General features: G+C 36.2%; 1 protein-coding gene and 1 long non-coding RNA gene across 2 annotated transcripts in view; both read left to right on the forward strand.

Annotated features, from left to right (window-relative positions):
- The first annotated feature begins 1,862 nt into the window (after nt 1–1,862).
- On the forward strand, nt 1,863–3,236 carry LOC120514945. The gene is made up of 3 exons (XR_005630548.1): nt 1,863–1,906; nt 2,619–2,785; nt 3,208–3,236. It is a non-coding gene; the product is annotated as an uncharacterized LOC120514945 (long non-coding RNA).
- A 1,911-nt stretch (nt 3,237–5,147) lies between these two features.
- Nucleotides 5,148–22,833, forward strand: part of dpm1 (dolichyl-phosphate mannosyltransferase subunit 1, catalytic) — a 107,618-nt gene continuing 89,932 nt past the window's right edge. Inside the window, exons 1-3 of the mRNA XM_039734893.1 lie at nt 5,148–5,405; nt 13,495–13,594; nt 19,776–19,809. Coding sequence (XP_039590827.1) covers nt 5,236–5,405; nt 13,495–13,594; nt 19,776–19,809 — 304 coding nt within the window. The 5' untranslated portion in view covers nt 5,148–5,235. The remainder of the gene's footprint in view (nt 5,406–13,494; nt 13,595–19,775; nt 19,810–22,833) is intronic.

Consider the following 22,833-nt stretch of genomic DNA (forward strand, 5'->3'; position numbering starts at 1 on the left):
AATGCAAGGAATTAAGAAAAAGCCAAATTAGAAAAGTGGGCTTGTTGAAGTTTTTCGAAATGCTTGACATTTGTAGCCTGGCAGTCCTCTATTGGCAAAGCATCCCAGAGTACAGAAAGCTGCCAGTTTTTATGGTTGAGTTTGGAATAAAAAGCAAAGCAATGTTTCAGAAAAGAGATGTTGGGAGCAGACACTCCAAAATATTCAAAGCCTTCTATATATTTAATAGAAACTTGAAATCAATTCTATATGAGACATGCAGCCAGTGTTATGAGACCGAGACAGTTTTCAGAAGAAAAAAAAAAAACAAAAAGGTCAATACCACGTGATCACTTGGCAAAGGCACAACAGATCAGAACAGGGATTCAGATGGAGGATTCTAGAAGTGCCGGGCAGGAGGGGCAGCCGCTACTTCAACATGGCACACATCTCTCCATCCTTCTTGTTGAACTGCTGCCCCATAACACAACCGGACTCTTCTACTTCACTGTAACTGTTAAAAATATAAACACAGTAGATATTCACTCACAGAGTTCAAACGTTAATAAAGTGTACCACCTTTACTTCTTGTTTTGCCTCCTTCCTTGATTCACCTGTAAATCGACCCTACCCGATATGCTTTTTCTACTTCGCGACATGAGTCCCCATCCGATTTGTCTCGCGCACGCGCTCTCTGCTTAATTAAAATTCATTTCACGACGCTGCCCGATTTGTTCTGCGCATGTCGAATGTTTTACGACATACGTCATTCGTCAGGTTTGACTTATACTTGCGAGTCATTTTGTGTTGTCGTTTAACTCCGTCTGTAATTATACTTGCGAGTCATTTTTGTGTTGTCGTTTAACTCCGTCTGTAAGTGGACTTGTTATTGGAAAAGATGGCAACTTTTGAATTTTATAACGTCATGGAAAATGTGTCGCCTGAAATATTTATCTTCAGTCGAATGAAGAGTGAGCGAAATGAAATGCGACGTGTGTTTTTGAACTTTATAATGGCCATCTACAGCTTTTTGTAAGTACATCACTTTTAGTTAAACCACTTCGTAATCTTGTGGTTTAATCGTAAAAATCACAGCATTTTCCGTGTTTGGGTTAATGGATTAATAGATGTATGTCATTTATTTCGTAACACACTATTAGCATTTGGTGATGTGTTTCTTTTAACATTTGTCCACATTTTTTATATTAAAGAGCGAACGGCGTTTTAATAATTAAAAAAAACAATGTAATCGAGGTGTCGAATTAGGAATAGAATTAAGACAGCACGTCTGACACTCGACGGGTGTAAAGTGTGCCCTCCAAAGCCATCGGTATTTTTTTATTATGCTGATATCAGATTACATCAATGCAATAGTTTTTCCATAATAACGTTAACAAATTATACAGATGAAGGCTAAATTACATACAAGAGTAGCAACAACTAAGTTATTACAAGAAAGCAGGATGCGGATAATAGCATTACAAATTGTTAGTGGATTTCTTTAACCTTATTTAGTAGAAACAAATTTCATGGTTGAAAACAGGCAATTTTAAAATTTATATCCAAAGCCGTCAGAGAAGTGTGGTGTGCGTCTGATGTGGCACAATGACAGGCTGGGCACCTGCTGTTGTCACGTGTTGTAAGGTTATAGAAGTTCATACACATACATTTAACTGAATATAATGGAGGAGCCTTGCTCCTTAGAGAGAACTTATTTCTTATTGCTGCAGTTAGAAAAACAATGCCCCTTTATTGTGTTTTTTCTCTTGATCCTACAGGATGCCTGGTGATAACCAGCCTTCCATGTGGCTGAATAGATGCCAGTGTACCCAAATTCTGAGACACAACTGGATGTTCTTTTCTTCTGTTTTTAAGATTTCCAGTTTGAGATGATGTGCAGTTCATGTTAGATTTGCTATTTCTACAGGTAAGACTACTGAGGCTTCCAGTTTCAAAAGTAATTTGTGCACAATTCCTGCAAAGCCTCCCCATATTTATTACTTGATTGGTAATATTTTGCTGCCTTCAATACTGTACTGTATGTCTGCTCACTCTGTCCAGTAACTAACACGACTTTTTAACTTTAGACAGAAAGCCTCAGAGTGTGAATCCTCACAAACACAGAGACTGAGGTGCATCAGTCCCAGCAGTCACTAAACAGGGATATTGTTCTGTTTTGCAAAATAACATTTATGTTCTTAAGTTACTGTGCTTTGTTGTTGGATTTTGAAAGAACCGAGACTTAATTTTAAATAAATACAAAACTAAGGCAGGAGTGAAAAACAAAGATGTTTTCATGTAAGTACTGACACCTCAGCACATCACATTAGAAGTTCAGATATACAGAGATTGTAACACAATGTCTACTTTATGTGTAATGTAAAAGGAAAAAAATGATGCTGCATACAATGACAGATAGGTTGGGGTTCTTTCAAAATCCAACAAAGAAAACACAATTAAGAATAATATTATTAGTTAGACTTGACTCTAAGCAGACCTTTATCTATTGTGATGCTTTACTTTGGTAATAATTGATCTACAGGTGAACCAAGAAAGGAGGCAGAATAAGAAGTAAGAGTACACTTTATTAATGTTTAAACTCCCTGAGTGAATATCTACTGTGTTTATGTTTTAAACAGTTACGGTGAAGTAGAAGAGTCCGGTCGTGTTACGGGGCAGCTGTCAAAGAAGAAGGGAGGAGAGATGTGTGCCATGTTGAAGTAGCGGCTGCCCCTCCTGACACTTCTAGAGTCCTCCATCTCAATCTCTGGTCTGATCTGCTGTGCCTTTGCCAAGTGATCACGAGGTGTTGGCCTTTTTGTCTCGGTCTCATTACACTGGCTGTCTGTCTCACTTAGAATTGATTTTAAGGTTCTATTAAATAATTAGAAGGCTTTGAGTATTTTAGACCCTGCCTGTTTTTTCGAGTGTCTGCTCCCAATATTTCTTTTCTCAAACGTTACTTTGCTTTTTATTCCAAGATCAACCATAAAAACCAGCAGCTTTCTGTACTTGTACAACAAAATCTGGAGTGCTTTGCCAATAGAGAAGTGCCAGGTTACAAATGTTAAGCATTTCAAAAAACTTCAACAAGCCCACTTTTCTAATTTGGCTTTTTCTTAATTACTTGCATTGGTTGTAATAGATTAGAAATGGTACTGTGTACACTTTATAAGCTCTGTACTGGGCATTAACCTCTGCTGTGTTTCTCTGTTGTTTTTTTTCCAGTTTACTGCAATGGTGCCCCCCTGCGTCTCCACTGTCTGTTAAATCAACTCCAGCTGCCTGTGACAGAAGAAAAGTTCACAAGACGTCCTGAAATGGAAGTGTGATTGGACTGAGACGGCCACATTTATGTATGCTGGGATGTGCAGAGGGGGCTGTGCGGGCTTTGGCTTGGGACCCCCAGAGGTTTATTATCTCCAGTGTCCTTGAAGGCTGCAAGTTTGTCTTTGTCCCCAGCCATTTGACCAGGCAGTGAATTTAGCTAAAATAGCATTTTTCCTTTTTTGACAAATTTAGTGATTAACTTTTATTGTGTTCAAAACCTTGGGTAAAATTTTTTTTAAACACTAAGGTAAAAATCTGTAAATATATTTGTGTTCTCCTTCCCTAATAATTTTTAACACCTCTCCTTGTTGGCCATTTTCATTGTAGTTGTGTTCTAGTTAAATGGATTTACCATTTATACATCTTTATGATTACTGAATTTTCTACTCATAATATATACATATAAATATGGGTGTGTATACTGTGTATATATATATATATATATATATATATATATATTTTTTTTGAGAAACATCGTTCACATCTTTCACTTTTATTTTTAAAAATACCATTTATTTCTTCAATAAAAAATGTATGAATAAGTGTATTGTATTTCCTTTTTCAAAGTTATAAAAATGAACTGGCACTGTCAATATGGGTGAATAAAACCATTAACATGAGACGAGGAGTCTGCACACAAACAGCGCTGTGTTATGTTGATTAAACTTGTAAGAAAGAATATCACTGTCCACATGGTGTTCATCATAAACTGAACTACTTCATGCTGTTTAAATTCTGCTCAGTTAGTGGAGAATATTTTATTTTACAGCTGTTAAATTCAGTTCAGTTTTATTATATTAATAGGTAAGTTGGTTTCTCAGAGGGTTTTACAGAGACGCCTTGAAATAACATTAAAAACACATCATTAAGAACAAATGAATTACAAATATGAACTATAGCAGCAAGCACTTACTGTAAAAAATAAAAGATCAAATAGATTGATTCAAGTGATAACGGAGCACTTCCTTAATTTAACTCTGTGGGTATAAAGTTAAACTTCTCTAAGATTAATAGCCATTGGAATAAATAAGGATTTGAACCGGTGGCTTTATGCTCTTCATTTCTTCAGCATCTGGCCTGATTGCAGAACTGAGAACGATTTAAAGAATCTTAACAAGTCGGACAGTCACAGTTAACACTAGGACAGGGACAGTCAGCACAATGCCATGCAACACAGTGTTAATTCTTTCTTTTTGAAAAAGGATCATTTGTCCAACCAGTTTTATAGAAATATATTAGGTTTTGTAAACCTGATGCTTTAAGACAAATGGCAATTTTATTAATAATAATTGACGTCTAAGGATATTTTTTAACAAACACAATTTGCTCATAAGAGGGAAATTGCAACAATAGCTCAAAACGGAAAAGAAACATAAAAGAAACATAAGTACCTGCTAAATAATACAAAGAGTACACAGCATGTGTTTCGCCGTAATTGGGGCTCATCAGGTGTGCACACCTAAGCTTCTTCTTACGGCGATCGAACATTAAACATCAACGTTACGCCACAAAGGCTGCTTCGTTTATTTTGCAGGATGAATATTTTTATTATGGTCAACTAATGTGGAACTAAAATTAACAAACCGTAACGTCAAGTTGTACTGCATGCACAGTTCTGATCGGGCCGTGCCGTAAAGTAGATTTTTTTTGTTTTTAATGTTTTTTTCATTAAGCGCATGCGGTGTGTGTCACTACCTGGTTCCCGTCGCCGGCCCAATCTGCGTGCGCGTGCGTATTGAAAGGCTACGTCATCACACACTTTACGGTGCTGCCCAATCTGTTTAACGCATGCGCGAACACTTTACGGCATGTTAGGGTTTCAATACGCCTGCGCGCGCAAATCGGGTAGACACGCAGATCGGGTAATGACAGCGACAAACGTGTTTTTGAAATGGCAAGCAAAGTTCCTTTTACGTGGACGGGGGAATGATTTATTGTCGTACCGACTTCCTGCATGGTGTTGGTATTGACATTATGGCAAGCCAAATGAAAACACCAAAGGATAGCGACAAATATTCTGTGCTGCTCCCTACCTATAACGAGCGAGAAAACCTGCCTTTAATAGTGTGGCTTTTAGTGAAATATTTCTCGGAAAGGTTAGTCACTCTTTCTTCTGATTATTATCTCTTGGTATTAACGTCCCCTTAAGAGGTTATGCACTGTAAAGTTAGTCTGGTTATTCTCCAGTATTATAACGACCCGTCTTTAAAAAAACATAGGAGGTATTCACATAGATCATTAGTGGGCAACGTGTAGGTTTTCGGAGATATTTATAAAGGCATAGAGAAATAGATTCTGATTACCTAGCACAGCTCAAGTAGTATGTGAATAATCTTTAACCTGGCATTTGATGGCAACGTTAATAGCAGGAGAGCAGCAGTTGAGTCGGTGACATAGAGAAAAGTATTTATTGAGAATTGATCTTTCTATTTTTTATTTACTGTTAGTTGTTTATTTTGCCACGACATGGGCCTGTTCTAGAAAGCGCGATTAGACAATCCTGTATCTCAGAAAGAAGTCAGTTTCTGAGACTGAAACAAAAGATTATATTGGGAAAAAAACCCGTATTCGCATTTTCCCTGATTTTTCACCTTCAGCAGCTGCTAGACGCTGCGCATTTTACAGCATTAGATGGCGTTTATTCTAAGCCGAAATCGGATCCAGCCTCGTCCATCCTGCTAAATTGAGAGTGGGTATTCGAGGCAAGTTTTAGATTTTTAGTTCTCCGGATGAAGCAGAAAAAACTGATCCAGACACTTTTTGCAATACGATCGTTAATCACATCGTGTTCTGGGCAAGGCAAAGAAGACTTTACCTGAAATATGGCCTATTTGCAGTGAGACTTGTGTCATAATTATACATTTTATTACACATTTTATTTCCTTTCTTGCTACTTTAACGTTTTAATTACAATTATAATTGTATATGTATGGGTGTGTATATGCATGTATATACTGTATATATTTGTATATATGAGTGTATGTGTGTGCATATATATGTATGAATTATTTATTTTTTTCTTTCTTTCCAAACGGGACAGTTTAAGATCATATTCTAGGCTTATAGTATTTGGACTGTACTGGCAATAGATATCTCTTCTTTATTCTCTTGTTTATTGTTTTGTTTTGCATGTGCCCTGTCTCTAGGTTTGTCAGAGAACTGGGAATTTGTGAAGTGTGGTCTAGCCTCACTTGGGAGACAAAATGGTGTGGGGTGAGATTTGGGAGAGGTGGGAAAAAGAGTAAGCTATTTCTGATCTGTCCCTTTCGTTCCCAAAATTGTAAGTGCCAACACAACAACAGATTTAATTGATCATAACTTATCATACCCATGGAAATTTCTAAATCTATGTTGAAAAGCATATTCCGTCTTCTCACCAGTATATCATTGTTGCTCAAGAATTGATTATTTCTTAATAGATAACAATTTTCTTGCCCATGATCAAATCTTGCAAATACAACAGTATTGTTATATCCTATCATGCCCCTCTGATCACTATGCTCCACATACTCATCTCTCAGCTGGCGTCTTAACCCCCTGTCATTAGCTGACGAGAGCTGTACAGAATTTATATCAAGCAAATTGATTTTTTTTTTTTTTAGAGACAAATGCATCCTCTGAGGTTTCAGCAGCAGTACTTTGGGAAACACTAAATGCTTTTTATAAGAGGACAGATTATCTCATATCTTTCCCAAAAAAATAAATCGTAAACCAAGAAGGCATTAGAGTTTATCAGTGAAATTACCAGAATAGATCAAGAACATGCCAGGTCTCCAAATGAGGCACTTTTTAGGAAAAGACAGGACTTGCAATCAGAACTCGACCTCTTGACAACAAAAAAATCATGATATCATTACTACAAACACAGAGAGTTCAGCTAACAAGATCTTAGCACAACAAATCCGTAAGCAAGAAGTTTGCAGTGCAATACCAGTAAACACCAACACAGACTGAGAGAGAATCATTGGCCATGAAAATATAATGCACAAATTTATAGACTACTTTAAGTCCTTATATTCTGCTCAGTTTGAAGAACAGAAGACGCAATCTAATGCACTCTTTGATACATTATGGATACCACAGCAAGAAACATTTAAGTGCAGAGAAATGGGACAAACCTCTGAGATTATCAGAATTACTAGACGCTATAAACTCACTTCAGAGTTTGAAAGCAGCAGGTCCGGTTGAATTTTATAAAAAAAAAATCCAGTTAAGTGAGCTCCCCTCATATTAGCAACATTTATAGAAGCCAGAGACAAAAAAATACTACCTCATACTTTTCACCAACCAGTAATTACTATTTTTTCCTAATAAAAATAAGGACTTATTACAATGTGCATCACACAGACCAATCTCATTTCTGAATTAGTTTAAATACCAAGGGGTTGACATCACAAGTAAATCTGAAGCTCTTTTTCAACAAACATTTGCTGTTTGTGTGGATAAAATTAAACAAGACGTGCATAGATGGTCTACCCTCCATCTTACTTTAGCAAGAAAAATTAACATTGTGAAGATGAATATCCTCTCGAAGCTACTGTTCCTGTTTCAAAACATCCCCATATACATTAACAAATGATTTTTTAAGAAATTAGATTCAGTCATAACCTAATTTATTTGGAATTGGAAAAATCCATGCATTCAAAAGGCGACCCTGCAATACCAATCAGAAGGCGTAGGGCTCAATGGAATCTGTTTTTTTTTTTTTTTCCCACAAATTCCTTTTTTTATATTTTCAATTTTCACTGTTTTATTTTTCCATAATTCAGATTTTTGGATGTTTTTTTTATTATACTGTAAGAAAGTACTAACAGCTACAACAAAACAAACAATAATGAAATGGTACTTTACATTCCTTTTAATGAAACAGCACACTAGCACAACTGAACCTTATTTTGCAGTTCCATTCATCAAGTAGGAGCCCAGATCCTCCATGTTGCTGTATGCTGAGATTTCAATTGGACAGTGAGTGTCCTCCAGGAATGTAAGAGCTGTTAGCAGGGGTGCGGAAATCCAACGCCCGACTTGTCCGACACGGGTAAATTAACCGTCGGACAAGCGTGTTTTCTGGTTTCAGTTGTCCGCGGACAAGTGCAATTTTTCTGGAGAAAAAGAATTAAATGTGCAGTGCAGGGCACATTTTTACCACTACTTTCAAATTTTAAACATTTGGGTATGTACTTCATGCGGAAACAGTTTACTTAGGCATGTTCTTCATGTCTCAAATTGGTATTCAATATTGTTTACAAAATTATGGTTGATTTTTCAAAGGGGAAGCACTGTTGTGGTCTTACATAAGTATTTTACCCTACTATTTACACGCTTGGAGATGCTGTCATTTTTTTCATGCCGACATTACGATGTAATTTGATGATTTTTCATTATAATCGATAAACTTTATAAATTAAAAATAACCTTTTTCTACATAAAAATGCGGTCATTTCACCTACAATGCAATTGTTTTCGCCACATAAAGCTTGTTAGTCATTTGATCTTTTCTGAAATTTGCGATTTTGCGTAGGTTGTGATATATTCAGGAGTTAAGAAATTTATTGCGTGACATCAATTTTGATGAACTGTCTATAGATCGTTTTTGATTAGAGAATTTTTCATATAAAACAAGTTGGTTTCGCGCTGTCAGTTTTTTAAAAATAAAGAAAACATTCTAACGGTTTCCAAATGTTATGAAATATCAATAAAAATCTTCACTTAGACGCGATTATTTTTTTTCCCCGACAACATCGTTTCTTTGGAAATGTAACCTCTTGCTGAATTTCGAATACGTCATTAGGAATTACCTGCGTAACCCCTAATGCAACTGCGGTAAGCACATTGTTTTCGCTATATGCGTGTTGTTGAAACTGAAGTAACTAGCATTGCGGATGAGAAATGGATCATTTCTTGATTAAAACTGGCACAACAGGCCTTGAAAAACCTAAGGAAGCGTAGTAAGGTCACTGTGAAAAAAATACGGACACAGTGAAGACAAAAAAATGTAAATATCGAGATTAAAGTCGACATTTTGACTTTATCCTTGTAGTTTATTTTGTCAGTTGAATGTCGCAAAATAAATTTAATCTTAAAATGAATGTTTCATTTACTAGATTTTCTCAAACCCTGTCATAAATTAATGTAGCACATTAAATGCTTTATATTAAGTGTTCCCCGACCCAGTTGTTAATCTCTGCGCGCTTCTTAAACTGACTTTCTCTTGCAGTAAGAGGCGCCGGCAGCAATCGCCGCACATTGACTTCATGATATTCCTGCTCAATGAACATTCAGAATACTAAGATAAATACTTGATATCTTTTTCACGATGAAATGCATTAAAGCATGTATTAGACATGGGTGGCGGGGGGCACAGTGGCGTGACTGTAGTGCTGCTCCCTTGCATTAAGGAGTTCTCAGGTCTACGTTCAGTGTAGAGAAGTTTATGGCAGGTGTGACGAGGCTCCAAAAAACTGGATACTGTATTTGAATGGGTATCGCACAGGTTTAACTGAAATATTGTGTAAAAGTTGGGTTCGTGATCTGGAGGTCGGAGATACGAACGAAGAATTCAATGGATGTTTTTCTGAGCAGGCTTTCTTTATTGCATGTTTGCTGTGTCTACCGTACGTACTAAACCCCCAGTTCCTAGCCTTTGTCTTTCTCCATATAACCAATCACCACAAGATAAACGTCTTTGTGAAATTAAAACTAGTTATAAACCTAGACCTCAGTTTTTAGAACTTTAAAAACAATTTTCGTTATACATGTTTAATTATGCCATCCATTCAGAGGTCTAAGCTTATAACTAGTTTTAATTTCACAAATACGTTTATCGTGTGGTGATACGTTATGTGCAGAAAGAAAAAGGATAGGAACTGGGGGTTTAGTACGTCAGATAGAGACATAAGTCTAAAAGTAAGAAAAAAGTTGGTTCAATTGAAAAAGCGTTTTCTAAAGCTGAACGCTCGAAGGGTTGAGCGTTATGCTAGGCTGTTCAACACTGCTTCTTTAGAAGAGTTTGACCCATGACCAGCTGTGGAATTCTGGCTGTCACCTGGCAACAGGCACATCACTCATAAAAACCTGAAAAGTCATCAGCATCCACTTCTGCAGGACCATCAGTCCAGGAACCATGCAGTTCAGCTCAAGCAGAAATGAACAGCATTCAGCCCATGCTGTCTGAGATGGTGAAGATTCTTGGGGGAGAAGATGTTGCAAGACAAAAGCTGAAGAACATGGCAGAAAATGAATCAGGACAGTGTTCTGTTATGTAACTGTAATATATGAAAAAAGAACTAGTGTAGCTATAATGAAGGCATTGTTTATTAGCCAACTAAAATAATGGAATCTTCTATATAATGTTCTAAAGCAAAGTTGCAAAATACTACTCCCTGAAAGAACTTTTTTCAGTTTTAAAATGGAAGGCAGTTTTGGTATCAATAAAAGATATCAGAAAAAATAAACTTTTTCACTCATGTTATTTGTTTATGGGCAAGTGAATTTAACTGGCGGACAAGTGGATTTTCTAAGTTTACTTGTCCGTGGACAAGTAGAAACAAATTTGATTTCCACACCCCTGGTTAGTAGTTTACATCCTTCTGAAATGAAGGTTAACATCACTTTTGCAAAAAGGAAAGAGTGAACCGCTTTTAAGGGCTTGTTGAATCTGAGGAGAAGCCTGCTCTTCTGCCCAGGTTTGTAGGTGCAGAGTTTATAACGGAAGAGTCAAATATGGACCATGTGTGCTTTGTCACCGTGCAGCAAAACATTTTTTAATCCAGAAATATCGTTGTTCATTTTTAAAAGGGAACCCGTTAACAACCAGTGCCATTTACTAATAACATTTTCAATGGGAAAGACTGTTAATACCAGTTAAATATTATTTCAGGTACAATTAGAACTGCCTACATAAAAGAATTACCATACAGATAAATGTTTACTCACCTATCACTATATTGAGAACTATGTGGTTTCGGTTATTAATGGTTTCATCAACTACAACATAAATTTTCTTGCTACGAATCTTTCGAAGAATGGCGTCCATATGTTGTTCAAAGACATGGGGTAAATGAGTTTGATGAAGACTGCTCTCATTTTCTGGCAGCACGCATCCTTGTTTACAGTACTAAAATAAAGAAAGAACGCATCTTCGTAATTTTTTGAGGCGGTATGTCTGTTTCACATTGACACAAACTTGCGTCTTGCATCTGATGATTTTCTTGTTTCCTCTGTTGTTACCTGAAAGGAACCAGTTTTTGATCTTAATTTCTCCTCGTTTTTGAGATGGTTTGTAGATTTGATGTGGTCATTTTAAGTATCTTTTCATGTCCAGTCTATGGTATGCTGGGAAAACTTTCAGAAAAGTTGTCCAGATTAGTAAAAGTCGCAGGGATATTGTTGTGCCCTCAATTTTGCAGTTAAGCTCATGTTTCTTAGTTTTTTTAGATGTAGTCAGGGCATTTGTTACTGCTCTCTTCGACATTTCTGTGTCATGCAGCTAGCTATTTCGCATTCCTTTAAAGAGAAACCATACAAGAAACACGCGCAAAAACAGATAAAGGAACGAGTGGATTTCTACGCTTCAAAAACAACAAACTAGGAAATAGTATCTGAATGATAAAACTATAGATTATTCAATCATTTATTTTATTGGGAAGTTTTGTAACAGTCACCCCTTCAGTCACTAAATTCAAAACATTTCCATTTTTAAATCTAAAATCTGTTTCTAAGCATTAATTTCATGATTCCGTCTGTGTTTTCCACCTCGTGGAAATCATAGGGCTTTAAAGGCAGCATGGTTCTACCTAATTTCCAGTTTTTTTTCTGTGTGGCAAACATACAAGCTATTAAAACCGGACATTGACACAAATAGTTGAACATGCGCTAGCTTGGTCTGCAATATAAATGAAATCCTGCAGCACTTTTTTATATTCCTTGCTTTGTACACCTGTAAAAACAAGGTATCACCAATATACTAACTACCCAATTGTCCTTCATTCACTCAGAATATGGAACCAATGTAGGAAGCACTTTAAGTTAGAGAATATTGTATCTGTGGCACTTCTACAGTACATGATAACCACCTTTTTCCACCCTCTTAAACTTATGGTTTTTAATGTTTGGAAAATGTATGGGATTAAATCATTTAGATATTTGTATATAAATAATGTTTTTGCATCATATGCATAGTTACAGTGGGTATAGAAAAGAATCATCCCCTTTGAAATATTCCCATTTTTTTTGCTTTACAACCTTAAATGATAAAAACACAAACCAATACTTTTTCCAGCTGTCCTTACTCAATGCAATCTATAACATCCAAGTGAAAGGATGTCACATTTCAAATAATGTTTGTCTGGTATTAGACCTTATTGATTACCATAAATGGTTAGCACGTGATCCATTAATATTATTTCTTGAGTTTCACAGAGCATTTGATACTATTAGCCATACATTCATTTTTGATACATTACATTTTTTTTTAATGTGGGTCATTACTTTCTTAACACCTTTAAGACTCTATATAAAGGTATTGACAGCTCAGTTAAGCTTCTCCATGGAATTTTATATAGATTTAATGTTGAAAGAGGCATACGCCAAGGATGCCGGATCTCTCCTTTGCTTTTTCTCTTGGCTGCTCAGATTCTTTAATGTTCTGATTGAACAAAGTTACTTTAAAGGCATTTGTTTTAATGGTAACAATTTCAAAATTACACAGATACAACTCTACTTTTGAACACTAAACACAAAGTTTCTAAATCTCTTGAAATAATTAACCACTTTTCACGCTTCTCAGGACTAAATCTCAACATTAAAAATGTGTACTCTTTTCTTTGAAAAAATGTGATAATAATAATACAGTTTATGATATGCAAGTTAAATTAAATATTTGTTATCTTGGCATTAACATTTCTAAAGATGTTAGAAATGTGGTCAGTTTAAATTATATGCCTGTGTCTAGTAATATACAAAAACATTTAACGCTTGGCTAACTAGAGATTTGTCTCTAACGGGCAGTGTCCTACTCAGTAAAACAGAATCCCTCTAGTAAATGGTATTGTATATCAAATTCTATTTTTAGCAAAGTTGGTGGATTACAGTTCATGGTCTTTTGCCCCTATAAAATTAGTAAACTGCCTGTAAAGTTGGCTGTTACATATGTAGTTTTAAGCAGAGGTGCTCTTTGTCTTTCAGTGGAAATAAATATGAAATTATTATTATTGATGATGGAAGTCCAGATGGCACCCAGGATATAGCTGAACATATGCAGAAGATCTATGGTCCAGACATAATTGTAAGTATAATTTATATTGGAGAATGAATTGCTCTATCATGGAAAAAAGTATTTGCAAGTAAAGCATCATCCTCTGTTAGATAGATAAAGCTGGGAAAATAAGTATTGGATTCATGAGTTTTTCTCAGTAAGTATATTTCTAATGGGGCTATTGACATGGAATTTTCATCAGATGTCGATAACCCAAGTAATTCACACTTGCAAAGAAATCAAAACAAATAAGTCCCTAAATTATGTGTAATAAAGTGGAATGACACAGGGAATAAGTATTGAACACAAGAAGAAAAAGAGGTGCAAAAAGGCATGGAACGCCAAGAAACCAGCTGAAATCTCTCAGTAGTTTCTCTATGTAGGAGGTGTCTTGAAGCTGTCTTTACCAACAAAGGCTTTTCTACTACTACTTTTCCTACTTAAGTAAATTTCAGTAAGCGTGTTCAATAATTATTCACTGTGTCATTCTACTTTATTACACTTAATTTATGGACTTATTTGTTTTCAATTCTTTTGTATCTGTGGATTACTTGGGTTGTTACTGACATCTGGTGAAAATTTCATATTAATAGCCCTATTAGAAATATATTTACTGAGAAAAATGTTGACACACTCAATACTTACTTTCCCTGCTATAGATAGATAGACAGATAATTGGAACTTTACTTGTCCCCAGAGGAAAATGTGTCTTTTTACAGACGCTCTTTAAAATAATAAATACATAAATATATAGATAAGTAAGTAAATAAATATGTGCACAGCCTTTGGTTTAAACACACACTGGAATGACAATAAAGAAAGAAAAGATCTGACTTGGCTGTCGCAGTCACAGTGAGGCATTATGGAGATGTATTGCTGTTGGTATAAAAGATCCTCAGTACTGTTTCTTGACACAATTCTGCTGAATAATTTGTTTTCTTAAAGTAGTCAATGTTTGTTTGTCAGAGGGAAGATGTGCAAAATTGTTTATAATGGCACTCAGTTTTGCTTTAATTCTCTCCTTCGCTGCTTCCTTCAGGGGAACCAGATTCTGTCCTGTAACTGGGCCTTGCCCTTTTAATTAGCTTGTTGAATCGGTGTGCCTTTCTTAGAAGTATTGTTACCAGCCCAGCACACCACAACGTAGAAAATCTCACTGGCCGTCACAGAGTAATACAAGATGTGAAGGGTGTCACTTCCCACATTAAGGAAAAAGAGCCTACTCAGCTTATTTTTGCGTAGTTCCCCTCTGTCATTAATGTAGACCCTAAGTATTTGTAGCAGTGGACCACTTATTGCCTTATTTGATTATCTGGGAGTGAACTGCTGGCGTTTTGAAGTGGAAATAATAGATCGTTATTTGGAACACATTTCACGTGTGTTCTGTTTCTACTGTAATCTGTGTAAACATATTGTTAAAGCAGAAACTTTTTCATATTTTAATAATAAATGTTACAAAATGTAGGCATAAAGTCCAAAGACCAAATAAACACTTTCACAAAAGGTTCAAGGACGATGCAACAGCTTCCGTGACGTAGCAGAAAGATTTGCTGACTTATAATCAAGAGTCCCTGGTTCGATCCTGACTGTCTCCTATATTTACTGTTTTCAGTAGTGAACTGTTCTTATTGTTAATATTATATAGTGCACACATACATTTGGTTTGCGTCTATAATAGACCGTGAACATTTATATTACTGTACTTGTAAAAGTTATTTTTTTTTTTCACTTTTATTCTCAGTCACGATCATGATACATACTACCTCCCTAGGGATCTGACTCTGTTAGTTTTTATTTGAAACTGGGAATAACTGTAGATGTGAGTAGTGTTTTGAGGCAATGGAACTGGACATTCTTTCATCTGGAGGGATAAAAGCTGACACACAAACACTGTTGAATCTGCCTTCTTCGTATCTCACTGTCATTTTATTTTTTTTTTATTCAGTTTTATTGAGTTTTCCTGCTCACGCAGAATTAGTATGCACCTTATGGTTTATGATGTCCAAAAAACAAAAAACAGACATAGGTATATATGATATTTGGAATTATTCATTTTATGACCTTTTATGAGGTCAGTTCAACGCTATATGCAATCATCAAATATAAATGTTAACAGTTCAAACACACACAAGGACAATCCTTCATACTTTTACGACATGTGTACCTGTTGCAATGCGCACACTTCTCACTATGCTGTGGTTTCTATTACACACCTGAAAGAAAGAGACAATATATGTGACATTTTGAAGAAATCATTTTATGACCTGAATAGTACCAATCAGAAAACATCATCGCACTACTGCAATATTATTTGAAAACAAACAGCGTCAGGTGAAAAGAAGAGTGTTCATGGCTCATATTGCAGAGGAACTTCATTGTCGCATCTTACTAGAAAAGGCGATGGAAAAAGAAAAGGAGGATGCAACATCGACAAGCTTCTGTTCCAAGACAGCCGCTTCCCCAGGAAAGTAAACTGAGTCAGTGTCAAGTGCACTTTCAATGTAATAGAAACCACAGCATAGAGAAAAGTGTACACATGTCGTAAATGTAGGAAGGACGGTTCTTGCAGCAGAAATCAAAAAAGAAAGAGACAAATATATGGGACATTGGGTATAAATTTATAGTACTTGTTAGCTTTTTACAGTTTTATTATCTCAATCACGCTCTAACACCCTCCCTCCCCACCACCTCTAATGATCTGACTCTAAGTAACAGCGCCAGCGTAAATTCGCACCCGATCTGACGCTGTTCATTTTCAAATAATATTGCAGTAGTGCGATGATGTTTTCTGATTGGTAATATTCAGGTCATAAAATGATTTCTTCAAAATGTCACATATATTTCTTTCAGGTGTGTAATAGAAACCACAGCATAGAGAGAAGTGTGCGCATTGCAACAGGTACACATGTTGTAAATGTAGGAAGGACTATCCTTGTGTGTGTGTGTGTGTGACTTGTTAACTTTTGAATTTAATGATTGTATATTGCTCTGAACTGACCTCATAAAAGGTTATCAAATGAATAATTCCAAAAATCATATACTATATACATATACTGTATACCTACGTCTCTGTGGTTTTTTTTTTTTGACATCATAAACCATAAGGTGCATACTAATTCTGCGTGAGCAGGAACACTCAATAAAACTGAGCAAAGAAAAATAAAGTGACAGTGAGATACGAAGGAGGCAGATTCAACAGCGTTTGTGTGTCGGCTTTTATCCCTCCAGATGAGAGAATGTCCAGTTCCATTGCCTCAAAACACTACTCACATCTAAAGTTATTCCCAGTTTCAAATAAAAACTAACAGCGTCCGATCCCTAGCGTGGTAGTATGTATTGTGATCGTGACTGAGAGAATAAAAGTGAAAAAAAAAAGGTAACTTTTACAGTACAGTACTATAAATGTACACAGTCTGTTACAGACGCAAACCAAATGTATGTGTGTACTGTATAATATTAACAATAACAGCAGTTCGCTACTGAAAACAGTAAATATAGGAGACAGTCAGGATCAAAATGGGGACTCTTGATTATAAGCCGGCAAATCTTACCGCTACGCCACGGAAGCTGTTGTATCGTCCTTGAACCTTTTGTGAAAGTGTTTATTTGATCATTAGACTTCAGGCTTCACACATTCTATAGTTTATGCCTACATTTTGTAACATTTATTACTAAAATATGAAAAAGTTTCTGTTTTAACAATGTGTTTACCCAGATTACTGTAGAAACGGAATACACATGAAATATATGTGTTCCAAATAACGATCTATTATTTCCACTTCAAAACTCCAGCAGTTCACTCCCAGATAATCAAACAAGGCATGAGCTGGAAGAACTTTGTGAACATTCTGCGACGGTGGGGGAATGGAATAGCAGGCTGCTTGCTGCTTGTCTTAATCGGCACATTTAAAAGACAAAAGACGCTGATGGAGAGGTGCGGATGGATTTAAGGTGGGCCAGATTTTACGAGTTTTCTCATAGGTTCTGGTAATTCTAGTGTTAAAAAGAGTTTTTGCAACTGATATTGCAGTTTTTTTCTTATATCACTTCTCAAAATGGCCATACTTCTACCTTACAGCATTTTCAAACATTTGGTTGTAGTACTAGGGTGTTGTACATGCTTCTAAAAAGAAGCATGCACATATATATTTACAGGGCTAGGCATCTGTATTTCGGCATAGAGTTAGAATAATTTCCTTCTTTAAAAATTTAAAATTTACATCTGTATCAGGTGGTCATTACAGGTAATGCTGGCTACTTACATGGATGTCTGGTAATTACACACTAGCTATGACTGAACAGTATGCATCTTAGAAACTAATGCATACTGAATTAGACAAAGCTTTTACCCTGATATTTTACAATTTAAAATATGTTTATATAATGACAGTTGGTAAGCATTTTAGGCGTTTTCAACATATGATATTTAACTCAAGAGTGGAGCTTATTTTTAACAGTGGTGAAAACAATCCTGTTCAGAATGTAATTTTGATTGAGTTTGCAGTACAAAATTTCCAGAACTTGGGTAGTACTTAATATGCACAGTGCTCTTATGGAGGAAATATGTCACATTGTTATATTAAAAATAAAAATGTTAAATTTAGAATGAATGAATGTACAACATGCTTGTAAAAAATTTCTGTTACTGCAGTCAGCTCTTGGAGAAAATGTAATTGAGGTTTTTATTGCTTAGGGTAGTCAGTGGTTTTGCTCTTTGTCATTGTTTTGTTTTTCTTACTAAGTAGCTTTAATTCCTTTGTTTTATGATACTTTCATTTTTAAAAATCTAGCAATTAATTATTTTGCCACACTAGTAGTCGCCATATGGGAAGTTTTATTACTTGAATAGGTTTGCCTTACTTTGTACTCATACTTGTGAAAGTTTGGTTTTCAATGCTAAAATGTTGCCTTTGATCATAATTTTAAAAATGATCTCAGTTTTCACAAGAGGTTATTTTGTTGTTGTTTGCAGTAACACTTTTGCACTACCCACAGCCAAACATAAAAAGATAAAATAAAATGAAGTGTTTGCATGAAATTTGTATTCAAAGGGATATGCAACAAAATACTGAATATGCTTGCTTTAATATACCTGTCATTGCTATGTGCCAAACATTATGATGCGCTGAAATGGGTGGACCATGTAGGAAAATTGTGTAATTTCCACATGGTGAGACTGGAATGTATGCATATACCCTTAAACTAAAGTTGGCAATGTGCACTTTAATCACATCTGAATTATTTGTAGTGTAATTTGAAACTGAGACAGAGGAGTAAATCAAGGTCCCAGACATTATGGCTATATATATATATATATATATATATATATATATATAAGCTTGAGCCATTAGCTAGAATTCAATGAATTTATGTTTCTGATTTTTTTTTTTTAATGGATTCTATGTGAACAACTGGATACCACATAAGAGGGTTTCTGATTCCTCCATATTTCAAGCAGTTCTTCCTATTTTTTGCTCCCATCCTCCTCTCTTCTAAATTCTGGTTCTCCTTTGTAGGTTCAGATCATACCAGAACTGTCAAGTCCATAGTTCCTCAATGCATTCCATGACTCTTGGTTTGATCTACTGTATAATATATAGTAGAATTAAAAATTATTTACACACAAGTTAAGGATTTTAAAAATTTTATTTATAATAATGGGTTACACATTATGGTGAAATAAAGTTATGTCAAAAGCATAGAACACAAATTGCACTTTGTTTTGTGACTGTTTTCCTTATAAAGTATGGTTTATTTCATCCATCCATCCATCCATCCATTAATTATTCAACCCGTAATATCCTAACACAGGGTCATGGGGGGTCTGCTGGAGCCAATCCCAGCTAGCACAGGGCGCAAGGCAGGAACAAATCCCGAGCAGGGCGCCAGTCCACCGCAGGACACGCACACAATAGAGACAATTTAGGATCGCTAATGCACCTAACCTGCATGTCTTTTGACTGTTGGAGGAAACCGGAGCACCCAGAGGAAACCCATGCAGACACAGGGAGAGCATGCAAACTCCACATAGGGAGGACCCAGGAAACAAACCCAGGTCTCCTTACTGCGAGGCAGCAGTGCTACCACTGCGCCACTGTGCCGTCCATGGTTTATTTCAGTGAAGTTTTAATAATTGGTAGTATTGTTGCTTGATTGCAGAAAATTGGAAACTATACAGAACATTAATATTTTTTTCTTCCCTTTAATACAGTTACTGCGACCCAGAGAAAAGAAACTGGGCTTAGGTAAGGTCATCATATTTTTGTGTTAGTACATTTTGCTAAAAAGAAAAGTTAAAGCTCCTTTTGCAGCTAATGTCAATATTTTAATGATGTTGTAACAAGTCTTTTGTTTTAAAATATAAGTAACAACATATTTATAAATATTGCTTTGGTTACAGTGTTTGACAGAGGGATTCAGTGGTTCACACTATAGCCCAGAGCATAACACTAGAACCCCTGAAGCCTACAAAAAAACTCATAATCTCAGACTATCTTAAATCCATCTCCATCTGCATCTTTTGTTTTGTAAATGTGTCGATCAAAACAAGCAGCAACCAGCCTGCTGTCTCATCCCCTACCTTGATGGAGCTCGGCTTGGGCAAAAAGTTCTTCCAGTTTAAGCCAAGGCTCATTATCTGCATGTGAGGTTCCTGGAGTTGTATAGGGTAAATAATACTGTATGTCATTATTTGGAATACATGCATTTCATGTGTGTTCCGTGTCTACAAAGATCTGGGTAATTGTAGGATGAAGTACAAGAAATTCTAAACACATACCTAAAGCAGAAACATTTTCCATGTTATACTAATAATGATGTGAAGTGTATAATGTGTGAAGACTTTAGACCAAATATCAAATAAACACATTTGCTTTTATTTAAGAATGTAACCAAAAGAAAAAAACAATTGATTTACATGTTGCTGTCATTGACTTAAAAACCCAAGCTCAAATGTCAATCGACAGGGAGTTTTATTCGTATTCTTAAATGGTGCAGTGGTAATGTTGCCTTATAACCCAATGGTCCTGGGTTTCGAGACCGGGTGCTCAGCATTTTGAGTATTGAGCTGCTATTATTACTATAATATAATAAAAACATACATTTGATTTGAGTCTGTAACACCTGTTTCCTTAAGAGGCTTTAGCTCTCCGGAAATGTGTTCTTTTGAAATTGCGGCACATTAAGTAACTAAACAATATAGTAATATGACGGAAAAGGTGATATCCCTCCCATCGTGATTACGGCGGTATAAGAACCACATGAGAAAAATATACTTTAGCTTACATTTACTGACGGTTGATGCGGTTACAGACGGGAAGCATATGACAGACTCTTATCCAGGTGTGGGAATCTGGATCTACGCAGTCTGCCATTTTTTCGTTTCCACGCTGAGAGGGTTTTCAGACAGAGGTCCGACACAGCTTCGAAGGGTTTGGCTGTTGTCCAAGCCTTTTAATATTGTCTGCTTCACTTGCTGGTCTTCTCTGTCTCCAAACAACGGCAGGTTAGGGACTGAACCTCTCCTCCACAAAATACAGAAATAACATAATGCCTACATGCCTGTTCTCATTCTCCCAACAAAGAAAGAAGATTTTGTACTGACAGAGGACAGAAATACTGTTCTGTGTTTAAGCCGACTATACAATCCTCCAGTTGTTTTTGGCTATCTAGTCTATGCTTGGCTAGCAATTCTAAATGCTGAGCCCCTGTGAGCCAAACGTAGCATGCACATGTGAATGAAACTCATAACAACTTGCACAGAGACAGTTACAATGACTCTTAACAGTGTTGTCCAGATATAGTGTCATAAATATTAAAGAAAATGTATTATAACAACACCTGGTGTAAATTTTCGCTACTTCTTAGCGCTTGTTTTTTTTACTGTTCAGTTTTATTCTCTCAGTGACATTCACGTGGTACAACAAACTTGCCTCTCCCTCTCTGAGTTGATGACATTTATCTCCATTCTTTTCACAAGAGCAGCGCTGTGGCTGATGCCTGCTCATAACTATTTGTTGTACCGGCAATCAAAGATATGATGTCCTGTGACCACTATCAGACTGAACAAAGGCAGGACCGTAACAACAGACAGCTTCTTCAAAGTGCTTTCACTGGCTAATAGACTGCTGCACTCTGCTTGGCACCATAAAGTAAAATGGGACTTCCATCTGCAGCTAAAGTCACTTCAGTACACGAGCATTTCGCCACACTGCTGTTTAGATCTGGCAGTGTCATGATGACGCTGTGTGCGCCCAAAAGAAAGAATCCTTTGATTTCAGTCTGTAACACCTGGTGTAAAGTTTTGCTACCTGTAAAATATATCGCTGAAGGCATATCAGCAGAGACACAAATTCTGGTGAATAATGTCGTCTTGGTATCTTATTGTCACTTGAACTTGAATAAAAGCACACTTGTTTTGTTATGGGTTTTCAAAAATGTTTATTTTATATTTCAGTAATCACTTGAATAAGATCGAATCTGTCTCTGTATCATTCACGCAAACACGCACATTCATACATGAAAAAGACACCGAAACGCTATGCCATTTGACCATGAGTTGTCATTTGAACGTTTTTTTTTTTATCTTGCCTATACTGTGCATTATGTTGCATGTTTTTTTTGGGCTCATACATCGTCATCATGGCACTGCCACATCTAAACAGCAGAGTGGCGAGCTGCTCTGGTACTGAAGTGACTTTAGCTGCAGGGGCAAGTTCCATTTTACTTTATATTGCCAAGCAGAGTGCTGCATTTTTTTAACCAGCAAAAGTGCTGTGAAAAAGCAGTCTGTTGTTATGGTCGTGCCAGGAAAACAATTGTTCTGAGCAGGCATTAGCCACAGCACTGCTCTTGTGAAAAGGATAGAGATGAATGCCATCAACTGAGAGAGGGAGAGGCAAGTTCGTTGTACCACATGAACTTCACTGAGACAATAATACTGAATAATAAAAAAACAAGCGGTAACTTTTACAAGTAGCCAAAATGTACACCGGGTGTTACAGACTCAAATCAAATGTATGTTTTTATTATATTATAGTAATAATAATAACAATAACAGCAGCTCACTACAAGCCAGTTTTGTCTAAACGCAACCTTGAAACAGTGATACATGCTTTTATAACCTCTTGTCTAGATTACTGCAATGCGCTTCTTTTTGGAATTAGCCAGGCCTTCATTGCTCGCCTACAGCTGGTGCAAAATGCTGCTGCTCGATTTTTAACTGGCACAAGAAAGCATGATCATGTTAGCCCGATTTTGGTTTCCCTTCA

This window comes from Polypterus senegalus, chromosome 14 (assembly GCF_016835505.1).
Source record: "Polypterus senegalus isolate Bchr_013 chromosome 14, ASM1683550v1, whole genome shotgun sequence".
Classification (NCBI taxonomy): domain Eukaryota; kingdom Metazoa; phylum Chordata; class Cladistia; order Polypteriformes; family Polypteridae; genus Polypterus; species Polypterus senegalus.